A 20,040-nucleotide genomic window follows, 5' to 3' on the forward strand; every position below is an offset into this window, starting at 1 on the left:
TCACACCCTCGGGCTGCACTGACAGCCCTTGACCAGCACGGTGGACGTCATCACCCGCCGCTGGGAGGCCGGGCGGCCTGCCGAACACCACAGGGCCACGGGCACCCTGCGCCTGTGCGCGGGCACACAGCTGTTGCAGAGGACGCGAGGGGTGGGCCCGGAGCCGGGGACGTAGACTGACGAGCAGTGACCAAAGCAGAGGTGATTTCGGAGACGGACAGCTATGCAGCCCGGCCGGGAGAGCACCTGAGCAGAGGCAGGGAGGGGCAAAGGCAGTGGAGTCTGGGGCCAGCATGGCCAGAATGCCCAGCCACTTCCACCCTTTCCCGGCCCCGAGAGGCATGGATACCCAGGTTCAAATCTTGACTCTGCCGCCTGCTAGCTATGTAACTTGGAGCAAATTACTCAGCCTCTCTGGGCCTCAGTTTCCTCACCTGTAAAATCATCGAAGTTCGACCAGAAAAAAAAGAAACCATTCTAGGCCTTTCAACAGAGGAGTAATACCGGGAAGAGCTGCTGTTCCCAAGCAAGGGACCATGATGAGGTGGCTTGGGGACTGCTACAAGCAGGAAGCTGCTGCCACCTCTAAGGAGGGACAGGAGGGAGGGGTGGTATTACAGGAGCCCAGCGGGGGGTGGATCAAACAGAAAGCCCTTAGCCCCTTGTCTGGCACACAGTTGGTGCTCAGTAAATGTTAGTTCCTCCCCGACCCCCTCCAGCTAAGTGGGTCTATCAACTCATCCCCAGGTCCCCAGGTCACAGCCCTTCTCTGCTTAAACCCTGCGCCCCCAGGCCCCTCCACCCCTCCTGCCACCCCAGCCAGCCCAGCCTCCCGCCGTCCCTCCCAGGCACTCACTTGCGCCCACCTCTGGCCCACCGGCCCAGCGCCCTCCGCCCAGACCCCCCTCCATCCACCCTTCCCCGGGCTCATGCCCTCCATCCCGCCTTCCTCAGAGGCGCCCCTGGGAGAGTTGGCCCTGGGGGTCTCCCCCGCACCCCCGCCCCTCCTCATGGGCTCACAGCAGTGTCCAGGTAGGTCTCTGTGGTGGCTGTTCTTCCACTGCCCCCCCGCCCCCCAGTCTCCCAGAATAGAAACTGCCTGAGGACAGGGCCCTCTTCCCATTTGTTGTCAGCCGCCGCCCCATGGGGTCGTTGTCACACGAGCTGACGCCCATGGAGCCCTAAGACCACGCCGCCCCGACACTCACTTAGATGGACTCACTGCTCCCACAGCGCCCGAGCCTGGGGCCACTGTCATCCCCATTTACAGACGAGGAGACTGAGGCCCAGAGAGGCCGAGGCCTCGGGCCACATGGCAGCTGAGGGGCTGCTCGCCCTCAGAGCATCTTTGTGAGCTCCCCCCCAGCGCAGCTGCAGCTCTGGGGAGGGTCCGAAGCTGGATCCCAAGCTAGGGGTCCCCTCTGCTGGGCACAGGGTGTGTGGCTGTATGGGGCAACTGAGGCCGGATTCTGGGCAAGGCGGCTGGTCCAGGACTGTGCAATCACTGCTGTGTGGCCAGAAGTCGCCTGAGTTCAGCAAGGGCTTGTTGAATGAATAACAAGCCCGGGGCCTTGGGAACGGGCCCCTTGCCAGGCATGGTCCCAAACGTTTTGCCTGAATTCTCAACTATTATTGACTCCGTGTTGCAAAGGTGGGAATTGAGGCTCAGAGAAGATAAGCCACCTGCCCTGGGTCACAGAGAAATGAGCAGTTAAGGCAGAATTTGAATTCCAGTACACCTGGCTCCAAAGCCTGGGCTGGAAACAAGCTGTGGCATGAATTCCCAAAACCTGCATGGAGCCCTGACTGAATGCAGCTTCGAGAGGGCTTCCCCATGGCGGTCTCATTCAGACTGCCCCAGAGCCCTGAGGAGCCAGGCACTACTGTCTCTCATTCATTCATTCATTCAACAAACACTAACTGAATACTAACTGCTGTGTGCCTGGCTCTGCTCCGGGGCCTGGGGACGGGGCTACAGGAGGGAACAAGGCATGGAAATCCCTGCCCTCCTGGAGCAGACGTTCCAGTGAGGGAGACAGACGATAAATGCAATCGCAAAATCAGTTCGATATGTTAGGTGATGACATGTACTACAGCGAGAAATAAAGTAGAGAAAGGGGAACGGGGTGGGAGGTGCTGCTTTTTTTAAACAACATCCAAGTAGAAACCTAATGGAGGTGAGAGAAGGAGCCATAGAATGTCTGGGGAGGGGGGAGTACTACAGGCAGAGGGCACAGCCAGTGCAAAGGCCCTCAGGTGGATATCACGTTGGTGCATCTGGGGAAGAGTGAGGCGGCTGGTGTGGCAGGAGTGAAGTAGGCAAGGAGAGTGGAAGGAGTCGAGGGCAGGGAGGTGAGCGGCAGATCCTCTGGAATCTGTGGGCCGTGGAAGGAACTTAGATTTTTGCTCTGAGTGAGGTGGGACCCATGGAGGGTTCTGAGCAGAGTAGGGACAGGGTCTGACTCAGGTGCTCACAGGCTCCCTCTGGCCTCTGAATGTTGAAATAGACTCGGGGGGGGCGGGGGGGGGGACAGGGTGGCAGTAGCAGAAGCTGGGGGACCAGGATGGAGGCGACTGCACGGTCCCCCGGGTAGAGGTTTGTGCCCCATCTCATAAGAGAGGAAACTGCGGATCAGAGACACGCGGGTGAGGGTGCAGGGCTGACCCGGATCCGTCTGGCACCACAGCCCACGCTCTCCACCCCCTCGCTCACCTGCGTGAAGGGCACAGCCCTGCACATCTCCCGGGCCACTTCCTGCGGGTCCAGCGGCAGAGACAGGGCGGTGGCCACCTGCTGCCCAGGCTGCCGCGCGCGGGGCCCCAGGCGCCCGGCTTTCTGCAGGCCCAGGAAGGCCTTCCAGCTGCCGAGGGCGGATGACGGCCCCGGGGAGGCCGCGGCCCCGAGGCCCTGAGCCCATGTGTGATTGGAGGTGGCGGGGGGCTGGGGTGGGGGCCTCCCCGAGCCCGTGAGCAGCTGGGCCCCGCCGAGCAGGCTCAGGAGAGCGGTCAGCTGGCCGAGGAGCATCTGTCTGTCCGTCTCTCCTTGGGTCTGGGACTGGGCTCAGGATCCTGGGCAGTCGACCCTGCTGTCTGGCCAGTGGAGTCTGGCCCCCAGACGTGCTTTTATGGCTGGTCCCACCTGGGCGGCCTGGGAGGCATGTCTGCAAACCCACAGCAGGGAGGAGAGTAAACCCAGACCTGCTGCTGCGTTCCCAGCCCGCCCCAGCCGGTGGGGCCTCGGGGCTGGGCCTGTGGCCGGCCGTGGGGGCTGTGGGACCAGGGAAGGTAGGTCTAGAGACGGGCTGGGGCACAGCGCCTGAGGCCCTAAGGGCCCATTCAGCCGTTGAGCAAAATCAGACTTTGCGGTTTAGGCCTCTCTGGTTTCAATCTCAGCATCACAGCTTCCTGGCTGTGGGACCTCAGTCAAGTGTCTTAACCACTCTGGGCCTCCTCTTCCTCTTCTGTAATACGGGGATAATGCCAGTCCCAACCTGGTAGGGTTGTTCCGAGGACTGGAGGAGAGAATTGACGTAAGGAGCTCAAAATAGAGGCTGGTCCACAGTAGCAGAATGAGTAAGCTATGAGTAACGTTCGAGCTGTTGTTTTTTCTTTAGCACCTATTAGACGCTGCCCAGGATTCTGAGCCCTGGGGACACCAGGGGACAAAACGGAAGCAGATTTACACTGTTTACAGAAAACAGACAGGACAAGATAAATAAGATGACTTCAGGGTCTTTAAGTGTCAAGAAGATATTAAAATGGGATGTGACTCAGAGAGGTCAGGGCGGGCGCTTCTGCCCCGGGGGTGGTCAGGGAAGGCCTCCCCGAGGAGGTGACGTTTTTGCAGAGCCGGGAGGTTGGGGGGCGGTGGGAAGAGCCTGGTGGGGGGTGGGGGCGGAGTACGGGAAGCACAGAGAGGGCGGTCCCGGTGTCCCCGCTTGGCCGGGCCCCCCGCGGCCCATCTCGCACGCAGGTGCCGAGCGGCGGGCGCGGCCGTGAGAAGCGCCCCGGCGGGTCCTTCCCGCGCCCCCGGAGGCCGCGGCGATGGGGCGCGCTCGCCCTCTGGCGGCCACTCTCGGGGCTGCAGGCGGCCGTGCCGGGGGCACCTGTCGCCCTCACGACCTCCCCCCACCCCGCCCGAGGGGCGCGGGCGGCTCCCGCATCCAAGCCCCTGAGCGCCCCCTCACCCTCCCTCCCGCTGTCCTCTGCACCCAGCTGATGGCAGCTCCGTCCCGCCAGGTGCTGAGGCCCCAAACTTCGCAGCATCCTTGACCCCGCCCTTTCTCTGACCCCACCCCCTGATATGACAGCAAGTCCCCTCAGCTTCTGAATCTCCCCAGAATGCGCCCACTCCTCACTCGCTCCTCGTCCCCCACCTGGGGACACGGCCCCCATTATCTCCCACCTGGCCCAGTACAGGCCCTCCACCCGGGTCCCCCAGCTCCCGCCTCCTCCCCCCAAAGTCTGTTCCCCGCACAGCCAGCGGGCGCCTGTGACCCCCTGGGTCCGGCCGTCCCTCCTGCGCTCAGAGCCCCCCAGGGCTGCACCTCCCCGGGGGACAGCCCGAGTCCGCACTGCAGCCCGCGGGGCCTCGCCCTGCCCACTCCCGTCGCCTCCCCACCCTCGTCTCCCCCGTCTCTCTCCCTCCAGACTCACCAGGCTTAATGCCATCCTGCTACTCAGCTGCACAGGGCTGGGACGCGCCCTCAGTTTCCACATGGAAAGTTATCCAAGAAAAATGAGGCTTGAAAAAATTCAGAACGGGGTGTCTATTATGAGCTGACCTTTTGCGGGGTAAGCATTCACAGCTACAGGTTACTTTGTGTGCGAGCAGCAGGATTTTCTTGTTGGGGAGGATGGAAATAGGAGACGAAATGGGGGGAGGCTTCACTTTAGAGTTTAAAGATTGCTTTGATCAAGAAAAAAGAAAAGAAAAACAATGAAAATATTGTATATCCTTGTTCTTACCTTTGCTTTTTAAGGGAATGATTTCAGGTGTTCAAGTAAGTATAGATAAAAATATGACAAACACCTCTGTACTCATTACCCCAATGAAGAAATCAAAGATTACAGATGCGTCAGAAACTGGCTCTGTACTTGTCCCTAATCCCTGAATTGGCCAGTTACAATCTCCATGCCTGGGCCGGCCCGGTGGTACAGCGGTTAAGCACGCACGTTCTGCTTCTCGGTGGCCCGGGGTGCGCCGGTTCGGATCCAGGGTGCGGACATGGCACCACTTGGCAAGCCATGCTGTGGTGGGCGTCCCACGTAGAAAGTAGAGGAAGATGGGCATGGACGTTAGCTCAGGGCCAGCCTTCCTCAGCAAAAAGAGGAGGATTAGCAACAGTTAGCCACTCTTCCTCGGGGGAAAAAAAACAAAACAAACAAACAAAAAACCATGCCTCTATATGTAGCAAAACTACATATGTATCCATTCAGAAAAGATACATAAAATTGTTTCATTGTAAACTTAGTGATACACGGTATCATAATGTATACATCCTTTTAACTTTCATCTGTCCTTCATGTCCCTTCGTTTTCACTCCTGAAGAGTATTTCACTGCACATGTATACCCCAAATTTATTTCTCCATCATCCAATTTTGAACTATCACAGTACTGCAAAGAACGTTCTGCAACATGACTCTTTTGCCCTTGGCTTTTTGTGCTTCCTCTCTCTGGGAGTTTGCTCTGTATCAGTGGTTCTCATTCCTGGCTGCACCTTAGAGTCACTTCTAATTGGGTAATGGATGCCCAGACCCTGCTCCAGGTCAATTACACTGAAATCTCTGGGGATGAGACCCAAGCATTGGTGTTTTTTTGCTGAGGAAGACTGGCCCTGAGCTAACATCCGTGCCTGTCTTCCTCTACTTTATACATGGGACGCCTACCACAGCATGGCTTGCCAAGCGGTGCCATGTCCACGCCCGGCATCCGAACCAGTGAACCCCGGGCCACCAAAGCAGAACATGCGCACTTAACCGCAGCACCACCGGGCCAGCCCCCAGTAAGTGTTTAAAGCAGATGTACAATGCGTGCTCAACAGGCCGCATCAGGCCCTTTTGGAAAAACAAGGTGAGATTGAGTTGGTTTTAAGCCAAATGGCTTCCTCATATCCTCCAACATATCCTATTGCTTGTCATTTATCTATCACTGCTAATACAAAAAAAAAAATCCCTATGATGGAATATCATTCAACTGTAAAAAGGAACGAAGTGCTGTATTAATTGTGAGGGCCTCCATAACAAAGTCATACAGACGGTGGTTTATATGACAGAAATTTGCACAGCCCTGGCCAGCGGCTGAAGCTCAGCCGGGTGGGTCTGACAGGAGAGGACCTACTCTCACTTCGAGGCTGATGTTTCTTAGGGAGGTTCCCAGACGCCCTGGTCTGGTAGGAAACTGCGGCTCAGAAGTCTCGCACCTGACTGTGCATCAGCCTGATTCTCAGCACTTTCTTCCTCTTTCCTCCGTTATAATTCTGGGTGTGTCTCACCTACAAGACTGGGTGCTGTTCCACTTCAGGGACCATCTCTACTTCACTTCCTATCTCTTCGAAGGTCCAAGGAGCAAACCAGGTGGCCAGTGAGTTAAACATCATGACAATGACAAGAAAGAGCCCACCATGTAAAGATCCTGGGGAGAAAGTTCTAGACATGGTAACAGCAAAGGCCCTGAGGCCAAGGCATATCAGGGACCACATGGCCCCTTCTGCCTCCTAAGGGTTCTTCCTGCTTCTCCATGCTGACCCATTCAATGTCTTTCCCATTCAGCAGCCAGAGGAGCATCATCAATCACATCCACCACTCCTCTGCTCAAAGACTTCCCATGGCTCCCCATTGCCTTGGAAGAAACCTGGAACTCCCCATTGTGGCCTCTAAAGCCTGCATGGCTGGCCCCTGTCTAACGCTCTTCACTTCACCTCCTCCCTCAATCCTCTTTGTTCACTGGACCTCAGCCACACATGGGGACGTGGACAGAGAGCCCACGGCAGCAGCATTTCTGCAACCGAGAAAAACTGGACACAAATGTGTATCGAAACAGCCTGACGGAATAGTGATGGTTTACCCACAGCATGGGCAATATTGAGCACAGACTTTTCCCGAACTTTCTTTTACCACAAAGTGCAGTAAGAAATATGTTTCACACTGTGAACCGGGGGGGGGGAAGGTTGTAGTTTCCAAAGAGGCCTCAACCGTGTGTCCCGTCCTCCAGGCTCTACGTACAATCCTTTGTCTGTGACCTTGACGGTGTGACCGTGACAGTCCTTTGATGGAGTGACAACGTCTCTGACCCCGCCCCTTGAACCCAGACAACCTTTGTGACTGGCGAGGCCAACAGAATGCAGCAGAAATGACATCACATGACTGCCGAGACTCAGTCACAGAAATGCCGTGCACGTCAGCCTTGGGACCCAGCTGCCACTTTGTGAGGAAGCTCAAACTGCCCCATTCGGAGACCGCTGTGTCAATATTCCAGCCACCAACCTGGCTGGGGCTCCGGCCAGCATCAGTCACGAGACGTGAATGAATGAAGACGCCTTCCGATGATTCTGGAGGCCAGGCAGCAAGTGACTCAACTAAACTCCTCCCAGCCGGGGCTGCAGACGGCACGGAGCAGAGACAAGCCATCCCCAGTGCGTCAGGCCACATTCTCCTCCACGCGATCCACGAGCACAACAGAATGGTTTGGGGGAGGGTCTGTCAGCACCGCTTGCCACGGGAACGCTGTACAGACATTCATGTATGTGAGGGGAATAAAAGTTTTACCAAACACTGCTTACCCTCACTAGGCGTGATACAATCTGGCATTTTTATTCTATTTTTTTCCATTAAAAATAACTGCTGTCCACCCGTGTTCGGAGGAGCATTATTCACAATCGCCAGAAGATGGATGCAGCCCAAGTGTCCATCAGGGGATGAACGGATAAACAAAAGGTGCCGAATACATACGATGGAATGCTACTCAGCCTTAAAAAGGGAGGGAGTTATGACACACGCCACAACGTGGATGAACCTTGAAGACATTATGCTACATGGAATAAGCCAGTCACCAAAGGGCAAATATCACATGACCCACTTGTATGAGGGCCCAAAAGAGTCAGATTCATAGGGATGGGAAGTGGAAAGGGTTGTAGCCAGGGCTGGGGGAGGAGGAATGGAGCATTAGTGTCTAATGGGGACAGAGTTTCAGTTTTGCGAGGCGACACAGTTCTGGAGATGGACGGCTGCACAATGACGTGAATGTGCTTACTGCCACCAAACTGGACGCTTAAAAGTAGTTACCAGGCTAAGGTTTTGTCACAATTTTTAAAAATCATTTTTTAAACTAAAAAACAGCTTTCTATAAATCATTCTTCCCTTAATTTTAAAGCTGGAAATAAATAAGTCAGCGCTGGTCATAAGCCACCTCATTGATTTCCTGAGTCAATAATGGCCCCCGTGACCTGCAACGTGAAAAACACAGCTATGTAGCATGTACAATAAATCTACTGGGATCCACATGGAAACATCTGCAAAGCAGGAGGTTGAGGGAGAAGAGTAAGTTGCAAACTGACACATTCAGGATACCATTTATGTAAACTATTTAAAAAATTGTATATTGTTTCCACGGACTCCAGATAAGCAGCAATGCATGAAGACTGCTCCTGAAGAGTAAGTTAATTTCAAAATAATTGTTATTCCTGAGGAGGGTGGGGAGAAAAAGGAGTGGCATTTGAAACTGGGAAGGCTTTACTCTCATCAGAAGCTTTAATAGAAGGGGTCAAATTTTATTAAACAGAATGAAAAAAAAAAGATCTGGGGTCGGCCTAGTGGTTAAGTTCGTGCACTCTGCTTTGGTGGCCCGGGGTTCAGATCCCAGGCACGGTCCTACACATAGCTCATCAAGCCATGCCGTGGTGGCGTCCCACATACAAAGTAGAGGAAGACTGGAACAGATGTTAGCTCAGGGCCAATCTTCCTCACCAAAAAAAAAAAAAAAAAAAAAAAAAAAATCTGAAGCACTCGAGCCGAAGTCTTAAGATTTGTTGAACCTGGGAGATGACATAGTGACTGTACTGTTCTGTTCTTATGAAATAATTCATTAATACTGTAAAGAACATATGGGGGCTGGCCCAGTGGCATAGTGGTTAAGCTCAAGATGCTCTGCTTTAGTGGCCAGGGTTTGCAGATTTGGATCCCAGGCGTGGACCTACGCTACTCATCAGCCACGCTGTGGTGGCATCCCATGTACAAAATAGAGGAGGATTGGCACAGATGTTAGCTCAGGGCAAATCTTTCTCATCAAAAAAAAAAAAAAAAAGGACTGTATAAAGCCACTCTAGGATACATAAGAAACTAACACAAGCAGGGAGAGGGGCTCAGACAGGGAAGGGGAGCATGGGAGACAGGTGGGAGTAAGACTGCTCACCGTAATCCTTTTCATTGTTTGTATTTTGTGTGTGTGTGAGGAAGACTGGCCCTGAGCTAACATCTGTGCCAGCCTTCCTCTATTTTATGTGGGATGCCGCCATGGTGTGGCTTGACAAGGGTGCTAGGTCCGCACCCAGGATCCACCTGTGAACCCCGGGCCACTGAAGCGGAATGTGTGAACTTAATCACTCTGCCACCAGGCCGGCCCCTATTGTTTGCATTTTCATGTTTTAAATTGTGAAATGTCAAAACTCTACAGAAAAGTGTGCAACACACATATACAGTTATATATCGCTTAAATAATAATTACAACCTCAGCATCACTGTAGCCTATATCAAGAAACAATATTGCCAGCCCAGTGGCGTAGCGGTTAAGTTCACGGGCTCCGCTTCAGCAGCCAAGGGTTTTCGGGTTCAGATCCCAGAAGCAGACCTACGCACCGCTTGTCCAGCCATGCTGTGGTGGCGTCCCATGTACAAAATGGAGAAATGGAGGAAGTGGGGCACAGACGTTAGCTCAGCAACAATCTTCCTCAGCAATAAATAAGAAATAAATAAAAATAAATAAAGTAAAATAAAAAAAAATAACATTGAATACTGTCCACTTGGAGAAAAGGAAACAGACAGGAATGCCCCACCCAATGACCTGTTACAAGGGAACCCCCCTCCCCGCCATGTGGCCCCTCAGCCACTAGAGGCGTCCCATGCTGACTTCCAGAATGATCACTGCCTTGTTTTTTTGTTTCATCATTTACCCCATAAGGTGTACATCCATGACACCAGGGCTTTTCCACGTGACATAAAAGGACCACTGTGTAAACTTCACACAACAGAAACACTCTTTATGAAATGAGTCACTCGGCCCTGCTTCCTTTGTTGCCTGTGACGTCTGTGAGAGCCACCCACGTTACTGTCATTTCTGCTCTCACGCTCCTGTGCAGCATCCTGTTGACCAAAACATCAAAATTTAGGCCTCCATTCTCCTGCGGAAGGGCCCGGGTGGGGCTGTTGCCCGCTTGGGACTGACCTATAGAATATACACGGTGCTGCGGGACACGAACATGCTCGTCCAGGCTTCCAGGCTCACTGCGCAAACTGCAACTCTATGTGTGTGTGACAAAATATGCATAACAAAGTTTCCCACTTTAACTATTTTTAAGTGTCCAGTTCGGTGGCATTAAGCACATTCACAATGTTGTGCAACCATCACCACCGTCCACCTCCAGAACTTTGTCATCACCCCAGAAACTCTGTCCCCATTAGGCCACAACTCCCATTCTGCGTGTCCTGAGCCCCTGCCAGCCACCATTCTGCTTTCTGTTGCTAAGAGTTTGACTCCTCCAGGGGTTTCATATAAGTGGAATCAAACAATGTATGTCCTTTTGTGACTGGCTGATTTTATTCAGCATAATGTCTTCCAGATTCACCCACGTTGTAGCCTGTGTTGGAATTTCCTTCCCTTTTAAGGCTGAAATCTTTTTTCTAAAATAGTGTTTAATTTCTGCACCAAGACCAAACATCTTAAAACAGAAAAAAATTAAGTTCAAAGGTATAAAGTAACTAAATATTTACAATGAAACTTAAAATAAAATCTACATAAATATCTTAAATACTTACATACAACTTTAAGTAAATGTTTTAAGTAGAAATTTTTTTTTTAAAGATTTTATTTTTTTTTTCCTTTTTCTCCCCAAAGCCCCCTGGTACATAGTTGTATGTTCTTCCTTGTGGGTCCTTCTAGTTGTGGCATGTGGGATGCTGCCTCAGCGTGGTTTGATGAGCAGTGCCATGTCTGTGCCCAGGATTCAAACCAACGAAACACTGGGCCTCCTGCAGCGGAGCGCGAGAACTTAACCACTCGGCCACGGGGCCGGCCCCCTTAAGTAGAAATTTTAATATTTAAAATAAATATCCAGGTCAGGTTTTATATAATTATTTAAAATAAAAATGTTAACAAAGATATTAAAAATCAAATTAAAAAGCATAAAATAGAGTTCACGTTATGAGCAAATTTAAATGTGTTTAAAATAACATGTAAGTATTTCACCGAACATTTTAAATCGATTTTAAATATTTAAAGTAAAAAATAAAGTAATATGTAGACTGGACTTCAAATTGAAAGAATATTTAAATATTTTAAATAAATATTTAAATGATTGTTTAAAATAAATTTTAAACATCTAAATTTTAAAATAAAAATTAAATGCTGTTTTAAATATACAAATGTTCATTTTAAAGACGCCTTTCACAGATAACATTGATTTACGCCCCACGATGCGTAGAAGCCCGCGACCGCGCGCAGGCAGCGCCGTGGCCACCCCGCCGGCCCGCGAGGACCCCGCACGGCAAAGATGGCGGCGCCCATGCGGCAGGCGCGCTGCCTGCTCGGGCGGGCGGCGACCCTGGGCCCCGGCCCGCGGGGCTACCGGGCGCCGCCGCCCCCGCGCCGCTCGCCGGGGCCCTGGTGGCCGGACCCGGACGACCCGCTGACCCCGCGCTGGCAGCTGAGCCCGCGCTACGCGGCCAAGCAGTTCGCGCGGCACGGCGCCGCCTCCGGGGTGGCGGCCGGGGCGCTGTGGCCGTCCCGGGAGCGGCTGCGCGAGCTGGAGGCGGAGGAGCGCGAGTGGTGCCCGAGCCTGGAGGCCATGCAGGAGGCGCTGCGGGCGCGGCAGCAGGCCGAGGAGCGGCAGCGGCAGGCCAGGTGCGTGCGCGGCGGCCCTCCCCGCCCTGTCCCCGCGGAGCCCCGCAGCGCGCAAGGCGGGGGACGAAACAGACCCGTTAGGAAAGTAAAACTGGGGTACGAGAGCGTGCTGGAGCGCGGCTTTCGTTTGGGAGGCCTCGGGCCTCTCTGAGGGCTTGATGTTTAAGCAGAGACCTGAATGACCAGACATAGTCCTGGGGGGATCTCAGAAAGAGTGTTCTCGGCAGAGGGAACAGCTGGTGCGAAGGCCCTGAGATAGGAACATGCCTTAAGGAACAGCCAGGACGTCAGAGTGGGAGGGGATGCAGCCTGGAATCAAGGGTCGAAAGCAGACCAGGAGGCCAGGCTGAAGGATTAGACTTGAAGGAAGACTGGCAAGACCAGGGGCATCTGAATGGTGGCACTTCCTGGAGGGAGGAGCAGGCCAAGTGTGTCTCCTGTTTAAAGTGAGGAGGAGAGTTCATCCCACAGTAGAGATGAGGAAACTGAGGCCCAAGGTGGAGTCACTCGGCCAGAGTCACCGAGGCAGTGAACCGCTGAGCTGCGCTGTGACCCGGGTCTTGCCTGGCTCTGCCGGGTCGCTGCTGGGAAGCCCTGTCCTGGGGCTTTAGGTCTTCCAGCGTCACTGCTCTAATCCTTCAGATGCAGCCGGGACTGCACCTGCTCACTCGGAGGATGGGCGGGACAGGTCCCACCCACTTCCTGCCTTCGCTCTTGTGCCTAGCACTGGGCCTGGCATACAGCAGCTGCTCAGCGATGTCTGGGCTGGAGAAGCGAGCTGTGGGCGCGGCCCAGCATGGTGGGTGGCACGTGGATGGCTCACTGGCCGCTGTGAGATGCTGGGTGGACTGGGGGTTGCTCCCGGGGTCCTGGGGCCCGGCGGCGCTGTCTTGGGCGCAAAGTCACGCACAGGTGAGTTCCTCTCTCCTGCCTGTGTCTTCACTTGTCAGGACTCTTCCTGACACTCACTGGGGAGGGAGCGGGGAGAGGCAGGCTGAGGGCAGATGGGCTCTGCTGTGGCTGGGGGTCCTGCCCTCACCGTCCACCCACGTCCCCTGCAGGGAGCAGCTCATCGCAGAGCGCATGGCCCAGATGCCACAGATGATTGAGAGCTGGCGGCGGCAGCAACAGGAGCGCAGGGAGAAAGAGCGGGCGGACAAGGAGCGGCGGGCCCGGTTGCAGGCGGAGGCCCAGGAGCGCCTGGGCTACCATGTGGACCCGCGGAGCGCCCGCTTCCAGGAGCTGCTGCAGGACATGGAGAAGCAGCAGCGCAAGCGCCTCAAGGAGGAAAGACAAAGACAGAAGAAGGAGGCCCGAGCAGCCGCGATGGCTGCCGCCGCTGCCCAGGACCCAGCCGCCTCTGCGGCCCCCAGCTCCTGAGCTGTGTCCCTTCCCAATAAAGCTGCTGCCTGCCCGCGCCAGCCCTGAGCCTCTGCGTCCTCCCGCTGCGCCCCTCCCGGGCCCCAGTTCCTTCCCCAACACCTGGGGCTGGGGACTCCTGCGCCGGCTCTCACTCAGGGACTGGCGGCTGTGCCGACTGACTGGGACTTCAGGGGGAGAGAAAGGGGGATGCAAAGGGGGAAATAATGGAGGAGCAGCTGGCAGAGGAGAAGAAGGCTTCTGTTTACCAACATTAATCTCCAGTAATTAGCCAATTACCAGGGGAGAAGTGTAGCCAAAACAGACTGCGGTGATTGGGGGGGGGAGGCAGCCCTTCCAAGTCTGAGCGGGGGCCCACCGCCTGGACACGAGACAGCTTTGAGGGGGGAGACACTGGGAGCCCCAACCTGCAGAGGCTGACGGCGCCCTCTGCCCCCCTCAGCATTCCTACACTGCCCGGGCCCAACTAGCCCCCAGACCCAGACCAGCAGGAGTGGGAAGCCCCAGCAGGCACAGACCACAGGACTAGCTTTTAAAACTTTATTCACTTCAAAACCTTTATCAGACACGGTTCTGTTTGGGGCTGGGGGGGGGGGGGGGCTGGACCTCCAGAGCAGCTCTGATGTTACCCCCTCCCCAAGCAGGACAGCCCAGGCTTCCCCCTTCCCAGCCAAGGAGATGAGGAGATGCCGGCTGGAGGCCAAGGCCAGAGTGGGGAGGGGCCTTGGGGTGCTCGCCCAGATGGAAGGCTGGGCCACTCCAATGGAGGACCCAAGTCCGGGGCTCCAGCTTCCCCTCACCCTGGAAGAGGGCGGGGGAGGTCTCGGGGGCTCTTCGGGGGATGGGAAGCAAGCAGCCGCCTCTCCATCTGGCTGCAGGGAGCTGGGACAGAGGCCAAGAGGGGCCCATCTGTCGCCTGCAGTCCTGCCAGCTCCTTCAAGTAGGCAGGGCTGCGGCGGGGGATGGGGACAGCTGTCTGGCCCGGGTCTTCTCAGGCCAAGATGCGAATGGGGGCCACTTTAGGAGGGTGGGAAGTTGGGGTGGTTTTTTTTAAAGTTTTTGATTTTTCTTCCACTTCTTAAATAAACATGAATATATATATATTTTTTTCTGTTATAAAACTTCCGTGGAGTTGAGGGGTGGGGGGGCAGTGGGCAGCCCGGCCTCCCGGCATCACTCGTCATCAAAGTTCTGACTCAGGAGGAAGTTAGCAGCCAAGTTCTCGTTTTTCTCACAGGCGAAGTAGGCCTGGATCACCAGGCCCTCGGGGAAGCCCAGGGCCTTCAACTGCAGGGAGAGGGGCAGGCGTGAGCGGGCCAGGCCTGCCCCCAGCGGGGCCACCCACAGCCAAGCCTCTTACCCTCTCTATAGCTTCCTTCTCCTGCGGCGTCACCTGGATGTAGTTCATCTGGGGGGCCTCCTCGCCTATGGCGCCCACCTCGCCCTCCACATCGGAGATGTCTGCCAGCTCTCCAGGAGGCTCATTTAGCATCTGGATGAACTGCTCCTGATGCCGGCTGATTTGCTGTGGGAGACAGACGGGAAGGGATGGTGACCCACATGCCTTGTCCTCCCTTCCCAGGCCCCTATCACAGCCCTTGCTTTTTCAAAATTCACCCAGCACATATTTAGAGTGCTTGTTCTAGCCAAACAGCAACACAGCAGTGGACATGGGCCCTGTCCTGCTGGAGCTGATGTTCCAGAGTGGGGAGATGGGCCCCATGCAAATAAATGGACAATTATTTACAACATAAATACTGCGCCTGGCATACAGTACGGCAGACCTTGGGCTAGGAAAAACACTGCAGGCCAGGAGGGAGCAGTCTGTGACCTGCCAGATGGGGAGGGAATTTCCTCCAGGAAGCACAAACAGCAAGTGCAAAGGCCCGGGGTGGGGATGCATTTGGCAAATCCCAGAAACACAAGACCCTTGTGGCAAAACACAGTAAAAAAGGAAGGGAAGAAGGAAGAAGCAGAAGATGAGATCAGAGAGGAGGCAGGGACCAGACTCGCTTTCTTCTAGTGCTTTCTAGTGCAATGGAACATCACAATAGTAATGTAAATACAGAAAGACATATACCTTTCAAAAAGGTTAACTCATCTGGGTATCGCATATGTAAGGGTGCTGATACAACTCTAATTTTATGTACGTCTCACAATTTTCACATCAAGGAAAAAAAGTGCTTTTTCAGGAATCTGGCTCCATGTGCGGAATGGACCCTGGGGCTGAGCAGAAGCAGAGGCCTGGGTGGTAGCTGCCAGGGAACCGGGTGGGAGAGGAGGTGGACTGCAAGGCTGGGCTGAGTGAGATGGGCTGGAAGCAGATCAGACAGGACAGGTGATGGACAACCCTAGCCGGCCCCCAGGGCCTGGGGCTCAACCAACCCCAGGCCGGTCCACGTGGGGATGGGGAAGGCTGGGAGAAGGGTCTGTTCTGAAGTCTTTGACATCTAGAAAGCACTTTGACAAAGGCATAAAGTCAGCCACAGGTGAGTGTGGCATCCAGAGGTCCAGGCTGGTTACACAGACTTGAGGAGCACCACAGACTGAAGGCCCAAGACAACGTGCAGGAAGGACCGAGTACAGATGGTGAACAGAGAGGTACGCAGCCTAGGCCCTCCAACATCCGGAGGGGTGAGCAGGAGGAGCCAGCACCAGAGCCAGGGAAGTGGGAGGAGAAGCAGTGGACAACAGGTACCAGGCCAGGAGAGGCAGGCCTTCATGGAGGACCCAGAGGACCCTGGCACAAGTGGGGATACCGTCCCTCTGCCTAGGACCCTTCAGGGGCAGGATGGAGCCTTGCTGAGCACGGTGGTCCCAGAGTCAACAGGGGCCCAGCGGTCCTGGGGGCTACCCTGCAACCCCATAGACATTTATGAAGCCCCAGCTGCATGTGAAGCCAAGCCAGAGCCACAAGACCCAAAAGGAAGAGCACCGAGCCAAGAAACTGGAGACACACACGCTCCACCAGCTGCCAGGCTGCTCCAAGCCTCTGGCGTCTTCCTCCGTGGGGGCAATGATGACAGCCCTCACACCTCCCTGGGTGGTTGGCAGGGTTACGAGACTGGGCAGGCCATCAGGCCACAGGGAGCAGCAGGAGCTATTTCCAAATATAGGGAAACTCCTACATCCCATGACAGGCCAGGTTTGCTCTCTGGGGCTGTGGTACCCAGAGGGGAGGGGAGACGGCGCCTGCACTGGCTCCGCCCCCAGGGCCGCACCTGCAAAAGCTGAGGGTTCTCCTGGCCCAGCTGCTGGAGCAGGGCCGGCAGCAGTGCTGGGTTCTGCTGAATCACCTGCCGCATGTTCTGGAACTGGGGCTGGTCCCGCAGGAACTCTAGAGGGTTCTCTCCTGCTGGCAAGAGGAAGGTGCGTGGTCAGACACCACAGTGGACACCCAGAAGCAAACGCAAAGACCCAGGGGTGAGCCAACGATGAGCGTGGCATCGAGGGGCAGGAGGAGTCAGATGTCTTGACAGCAGACACTCCCCCACACGCACCCCCTAGTCCACTCACCTGCTTCTGTAGTCGGCTGCTCGGACACCTGGCTCTCCTGGACAGAACCATGTTCTGGCTCGGGACTCCCAGGAATTCCCTGTTGGGGATCCTATTTAGTTCCAATGCACAGACTGTCCACTGCCTCCCTCCTACATGCTCAGCCCTGGCACAAGACAGGTGAGGCCTGGGCCCTGGCCTCCCCAGGCCCACCCCACTGCTTACATGCAGGCTCCCGCAGGAAGACTTTCCTGGCTGGAACCACGACCCAAAGGCTTTTGGGGGCACCCTGACCACGTGTCAGGGCACTGGAGCCCATGAACTCCATGGAGGCCTCCCCGGGAGGTAGCAGCCCCCTCACCGTGAGCAGATACTCCACGGCTCGGTGTGGGTTGTTGTAGCTGGCTCTCAGGGCGGCCACAACCCGCTCTCGCTCATAGCCCATGGACATGATCTCCGTCAGCATCGTCTCATACTCAGATCCAGTCACTATGGAAGGAGCAGCAAGGCCTGGGTTACCAAGGAGAGGCAATTACAGCTCCCAGGCCCTCCCGCACTCACACAAGGCCCAGCTAATGGCTGGGGCACCCAGTCGCTCTGCCCGGGGGACCCCCCACCCACCTAGCGTGGAGGCCGCGTCTTCCTCTCGCCCGCTGCTACCTGAAGAGGGAACAGAGCTGCAAATTCAAGAAAGAGAAATCGGACCCTGGCTCCTGGCGGCCTGCCCTCCCCCCAGGTGCGTGGGGTCACGTATGTGGGCGCTGGAATGTGCTGGGAGGACAGGCCCAAGCTGGGACTGCTGTTCCTTGCCTTACCCTGACACGGATTCTGGGGACGTCGCGGGGATTGATTCCTCCGACGGACTCTTGTCCTCTCTGGGGGCAGGCGGAGGATGGGACATGCCTGAGGCAGGGGCCGGAGGAAAGGTGGTGGAGGACTCCGGGGCAGCAGTGGGTGAGGTCTCTGGGGGCACTGCGCTGCTTGGACTCGTTTTCGCCTGTGACACCCAGAAAAAGAGCAGACATCAGTACCCCTATCTAGTCCCCACAGCCCGCCCCGTCCCGGCCCCGCCTGCTCACGGCTAATCTCTGCCGGGCACACACGGCTCTCTGCCAGCTCCCCAGCTAATCCACCCACCCCTCCAACCAGCACACTGCACCCACCTTGGTCACCATGACGACCACAAAGTTCTTCTCATCGATACGATAGTCCCTGATGGGGACGTCGTCACTCAAGATCTTGCCAGCATAGATGAGCTTCTGTCCAGCCACGGGGAAGGCATCGCGCCCCTTCTCAGCTTCTATCTTTTCCTTTAGCACTTTCACCTGGGGGGGATGGGTACAATCAGCCACTGCAAACCCCAAGAGACTCTCTTCCGTTCTAGTGTGGAGGGGAGAGGCTGCAGGCCCTGAGGGCAGAGAGGCTAAACTTCAGTCAAGCAAGCCAGAGGCGAGTTTGTTCATTCATCCCACCACTCAGCAGGGTGTGTACTGAACACCCGTCATGTGCCAGGGGCTGTTTCGGGCACTGAGGGACACAGCTGGGAACAGAACTTCACACAAGTCCCCGCTCTCACAGAGGTGCCACTAATGTGGGAAGAAGAAAACAAACACACATTTCAGATAGTGTAAAGTAGGAGTCAAAGTAAAACAAAACAAAGGGGAGCTGGGTTTCCTCATTCCACGCTGCTGACAGTGGTCAGTGTTTACCAAGAGCATCCTAAGGTGATGGTGCTGTTGTAAGTGTACACATGTCACAGTTTCAAAGCCTCATAACAACTGTACGAAATAAATGTCACCAGCTTTATTTTACAATATGAGAAAACGGAAGCATAGAGAGGTTAGCTACCTCGCTGAAAATCAAACGCTTGGGCTGGTCAAAAAAATCTGAGTCTGTTTCCTTTTCTACCAAAAGCGGACTTCAATGTCTCCCTCAGGAGATAGTTGCGCAGAAAGTGGCAAGGACACAGCTAGACACTCGCTATGCTTGTGAGATCCTAAGTCTCTTTCCAGCTAAGAAGGCAGCGTCATGTTCTGACCACGGGCAGAACGCGATCTGAATCCCAGCTCTGCCATTACTCGCTGTCTGCGCCTGGGGCAACACGTTCCTGAAACCCTAGATTTCCACGTCTGTAAGACAAGGGCAGGCAAAGGCCCCAAACGACAAGCCTGTTTCATGGATTTACTAAGATTACAACACCACAACGATCTGCGACTGGAAAAAGAACAAACGGCCAGCAAACACGGACCACTGAAACTCAGACGGTTTACTGTCATCATCGTCGTCGCTGCTGTCACCGCCCAACACCCCCTGGCCACTCCTCCCAGATCCGGCCACCAGCGTCCAGAGGAGACGCCTGCAAAGCTGGGAGCGCAGAGCCCCCGTCTGGAGAGCGCAGCCCGGCCGGGAACCCGAGCCGGCGGCTCCTGCGGCCCGCGAGGACGCTGACATTGGAGCCGGGTCCTGGCGGACGCCCCGGGGGTGGGGCCTCGCCCGGAGAGCGGGCCCCGAGCACCGCCCAAGTGGAGGCGCCAGGGGCCGGGCTGGGCACCACTGGGGGCTCCAGGAGACTCGGGCAGGGTGGGAGGCTGGGCAGGGCCCGGCCCAGCCCGCGCCGACCTCCTCGCCCCTCCCGTCGGGATCCCAGCCTCCCCCCCCCCCCCACCCCCGGCACCCGTCGCTCCCGCCCCGGGGCTCCGGCCCGGCTCGCACCGTCTCGTCAGGCTCCATGCGGATCTTGAAGGTCTGCTGCTGCAACGTTTTGAGCGTGATGGTGACGGCCATGGCGGGGCCCGAGCGACGCGGCGGCCCCGGGATCCTCACACAACATGCAACTCACGCCGCCGCCATCTTAGCGCCCAGCCGCGCCGCGCGCCGACCGCTTCCGGGGCAGGCGGTGCGCGCGCCGACCACCAGAGCACGTGACCTGCGCGCGCCCCCCTTGGCCTTCGTGGGCATGCGCACGAGAGTGCCCTCGGGCCAGGCATGCGCAGACTAAACTCAGCTCCGCGGGACGGGCGGGGGCTTTTCGCTCAGTGCGCACACTCATCAT

The 20,040-nt window shown here is 55.9% G+C and overlaps 3 protein-coding genes across 4 annotated transcripts; 1 reads left to right on the forward strand and 2 right to left on the reverse strand.

The window, feature by feature from the left end:
- On the reverse strand, positions 1-3,025 carry DAND5 (DAN domain BMP antagonist family member 5). Its single transcript, XM_070626614.1, has 2 exons — positions 2,714-3,025; positions 1-246 (listed from the first exon to the last, which is right to left on the reverse strand). Exons 1-2 carry the CDS (start codon positions 3,023-3,025, stop codon positions 1-3), a joined length of 558 nt encoding a protein of 185 aa, XP_070482715.1.
- Positions 3,026-11,733: 8,708 nt separating this feature from the next.
- Positions 11,734-13,534, forward strand: GADD45GIP1 (GADD45G interacting protein 1). The gene is made up of 2 exons (XM_070625352.1): positions 11,734-12,113; positions 13,175-13,534. The coding sequence occupies exons 1-2, from the start codon at positions 11,764-11,766 to the stop codon at positions 13,491-13,493; spliced, it is 669 nt and encodes a 222-aa protein (XP_070481453.1). The 5' UTR covers positions 11,734-11,763; the 3' UTR covers positions 13,494-13,534.
- Positions 13,535-14,019: 485 nt separating this feature from the next.
- On the reverse strand, positions 14,020-20,040 carry RAD23A (RAD23 homolog A, nucleotide excision repair protein). 2 transcript variants are annotated; one of them, XM_070625351.1, is made up of 9 exons: positions 19,701-20,040; positions 18,152-18,313; positions 17,804-17,985; positions 17,610-17,665; positions 17,350-17,477; positions 17,010-17,088; positions 16,715-16,845; positions 14,854-15,018; positions 14,020-14,780 (listed from the first exon to the last, which is right to left on the reverse strand). In XM_070625351.1, exons 1-9 carry the CDS (start codon positions 19,770-19,772, stop codon positions 14,667-14,669), a joined length of 1,089 nt encoding a protein of 362 aa, XP_070481452.1. In that variant the 5' UTR covers positions 19,773-20,040; the 3' UTR covers positions 14,020-14,666. The 2 variants fall into 2 exon arrangements, with proteins under 2 accessions (XP_070481452.1, XP_070481451.1); XM_070625350.1 differs by having other exon boundaries at positions 16,715-16,848; positions 19,701-20,038.

The sequence above is a fragment of the Equus przewalskii genome, chromosome 6 (genome assembly GCF_037783145.1).
Source record: "Equus przewalskii isolate Varuska chromosome 6, EquPr2, whole genome shotgun sequence".
In the NCBI taxonomy this organism is placed as follows: Eukaryota; Metazoa; Chordata; class Mammalia; order Perissodactyla; family Equidae; genus Equus; species Equus przewalskii.

Coding starts and splice junctions, on each gene's coding strand:
- RAD23A (XM_070625350.1), bottom strand. CDS start 19,772: ATGGCCGTCACCATCACGCTCAAAACGTTGCAGCAGCAGACCTTCAAG. Junction 18,314..19,700: donor GCATGGAGCCTGACGAGACG/GTGCGAGCCGGG, acceptor CATCCCCCCCAG/GTGAAAGTGCTAAAGGAAAA. Junction 17,986..18,151: donor TGGTCGTCATGGTGACCAAG/GTGGGTGCAGTG, acceptor TGGGTGTCACAG/GCGAAAACGAGTCCAAGCAG.
- DAND5 (XM_070626614.1), bottom strand. CDS start 3,025: ATGCTCCTCGGCCAGCTGACCGCTCTCCTGAGCCTGCTCGGCGGGGCC. Junction 247..2,713: donor GGGCTGTGCCCTTCACGCAG/GTGAGCGAGGGG, acceptor GCCTCTGCTCAG/GTGCTCTCCCGGCCGGGCTG.
- GADD45GIP1 (XM_070625352.1), top strand. CDS start 11,764: ATGGCGGCGCCCATGCGGCAGGCGCGCTGCCTGCTCGGGCGGGCGGCG. Junction 12,114..13,174: donor GAGCGGCAGCGGCAGGCCAG/GTGCGTGCGCGG, acceptor CGTCCCCTGCAG/GGAGCAGCTCATCGCAGAGC.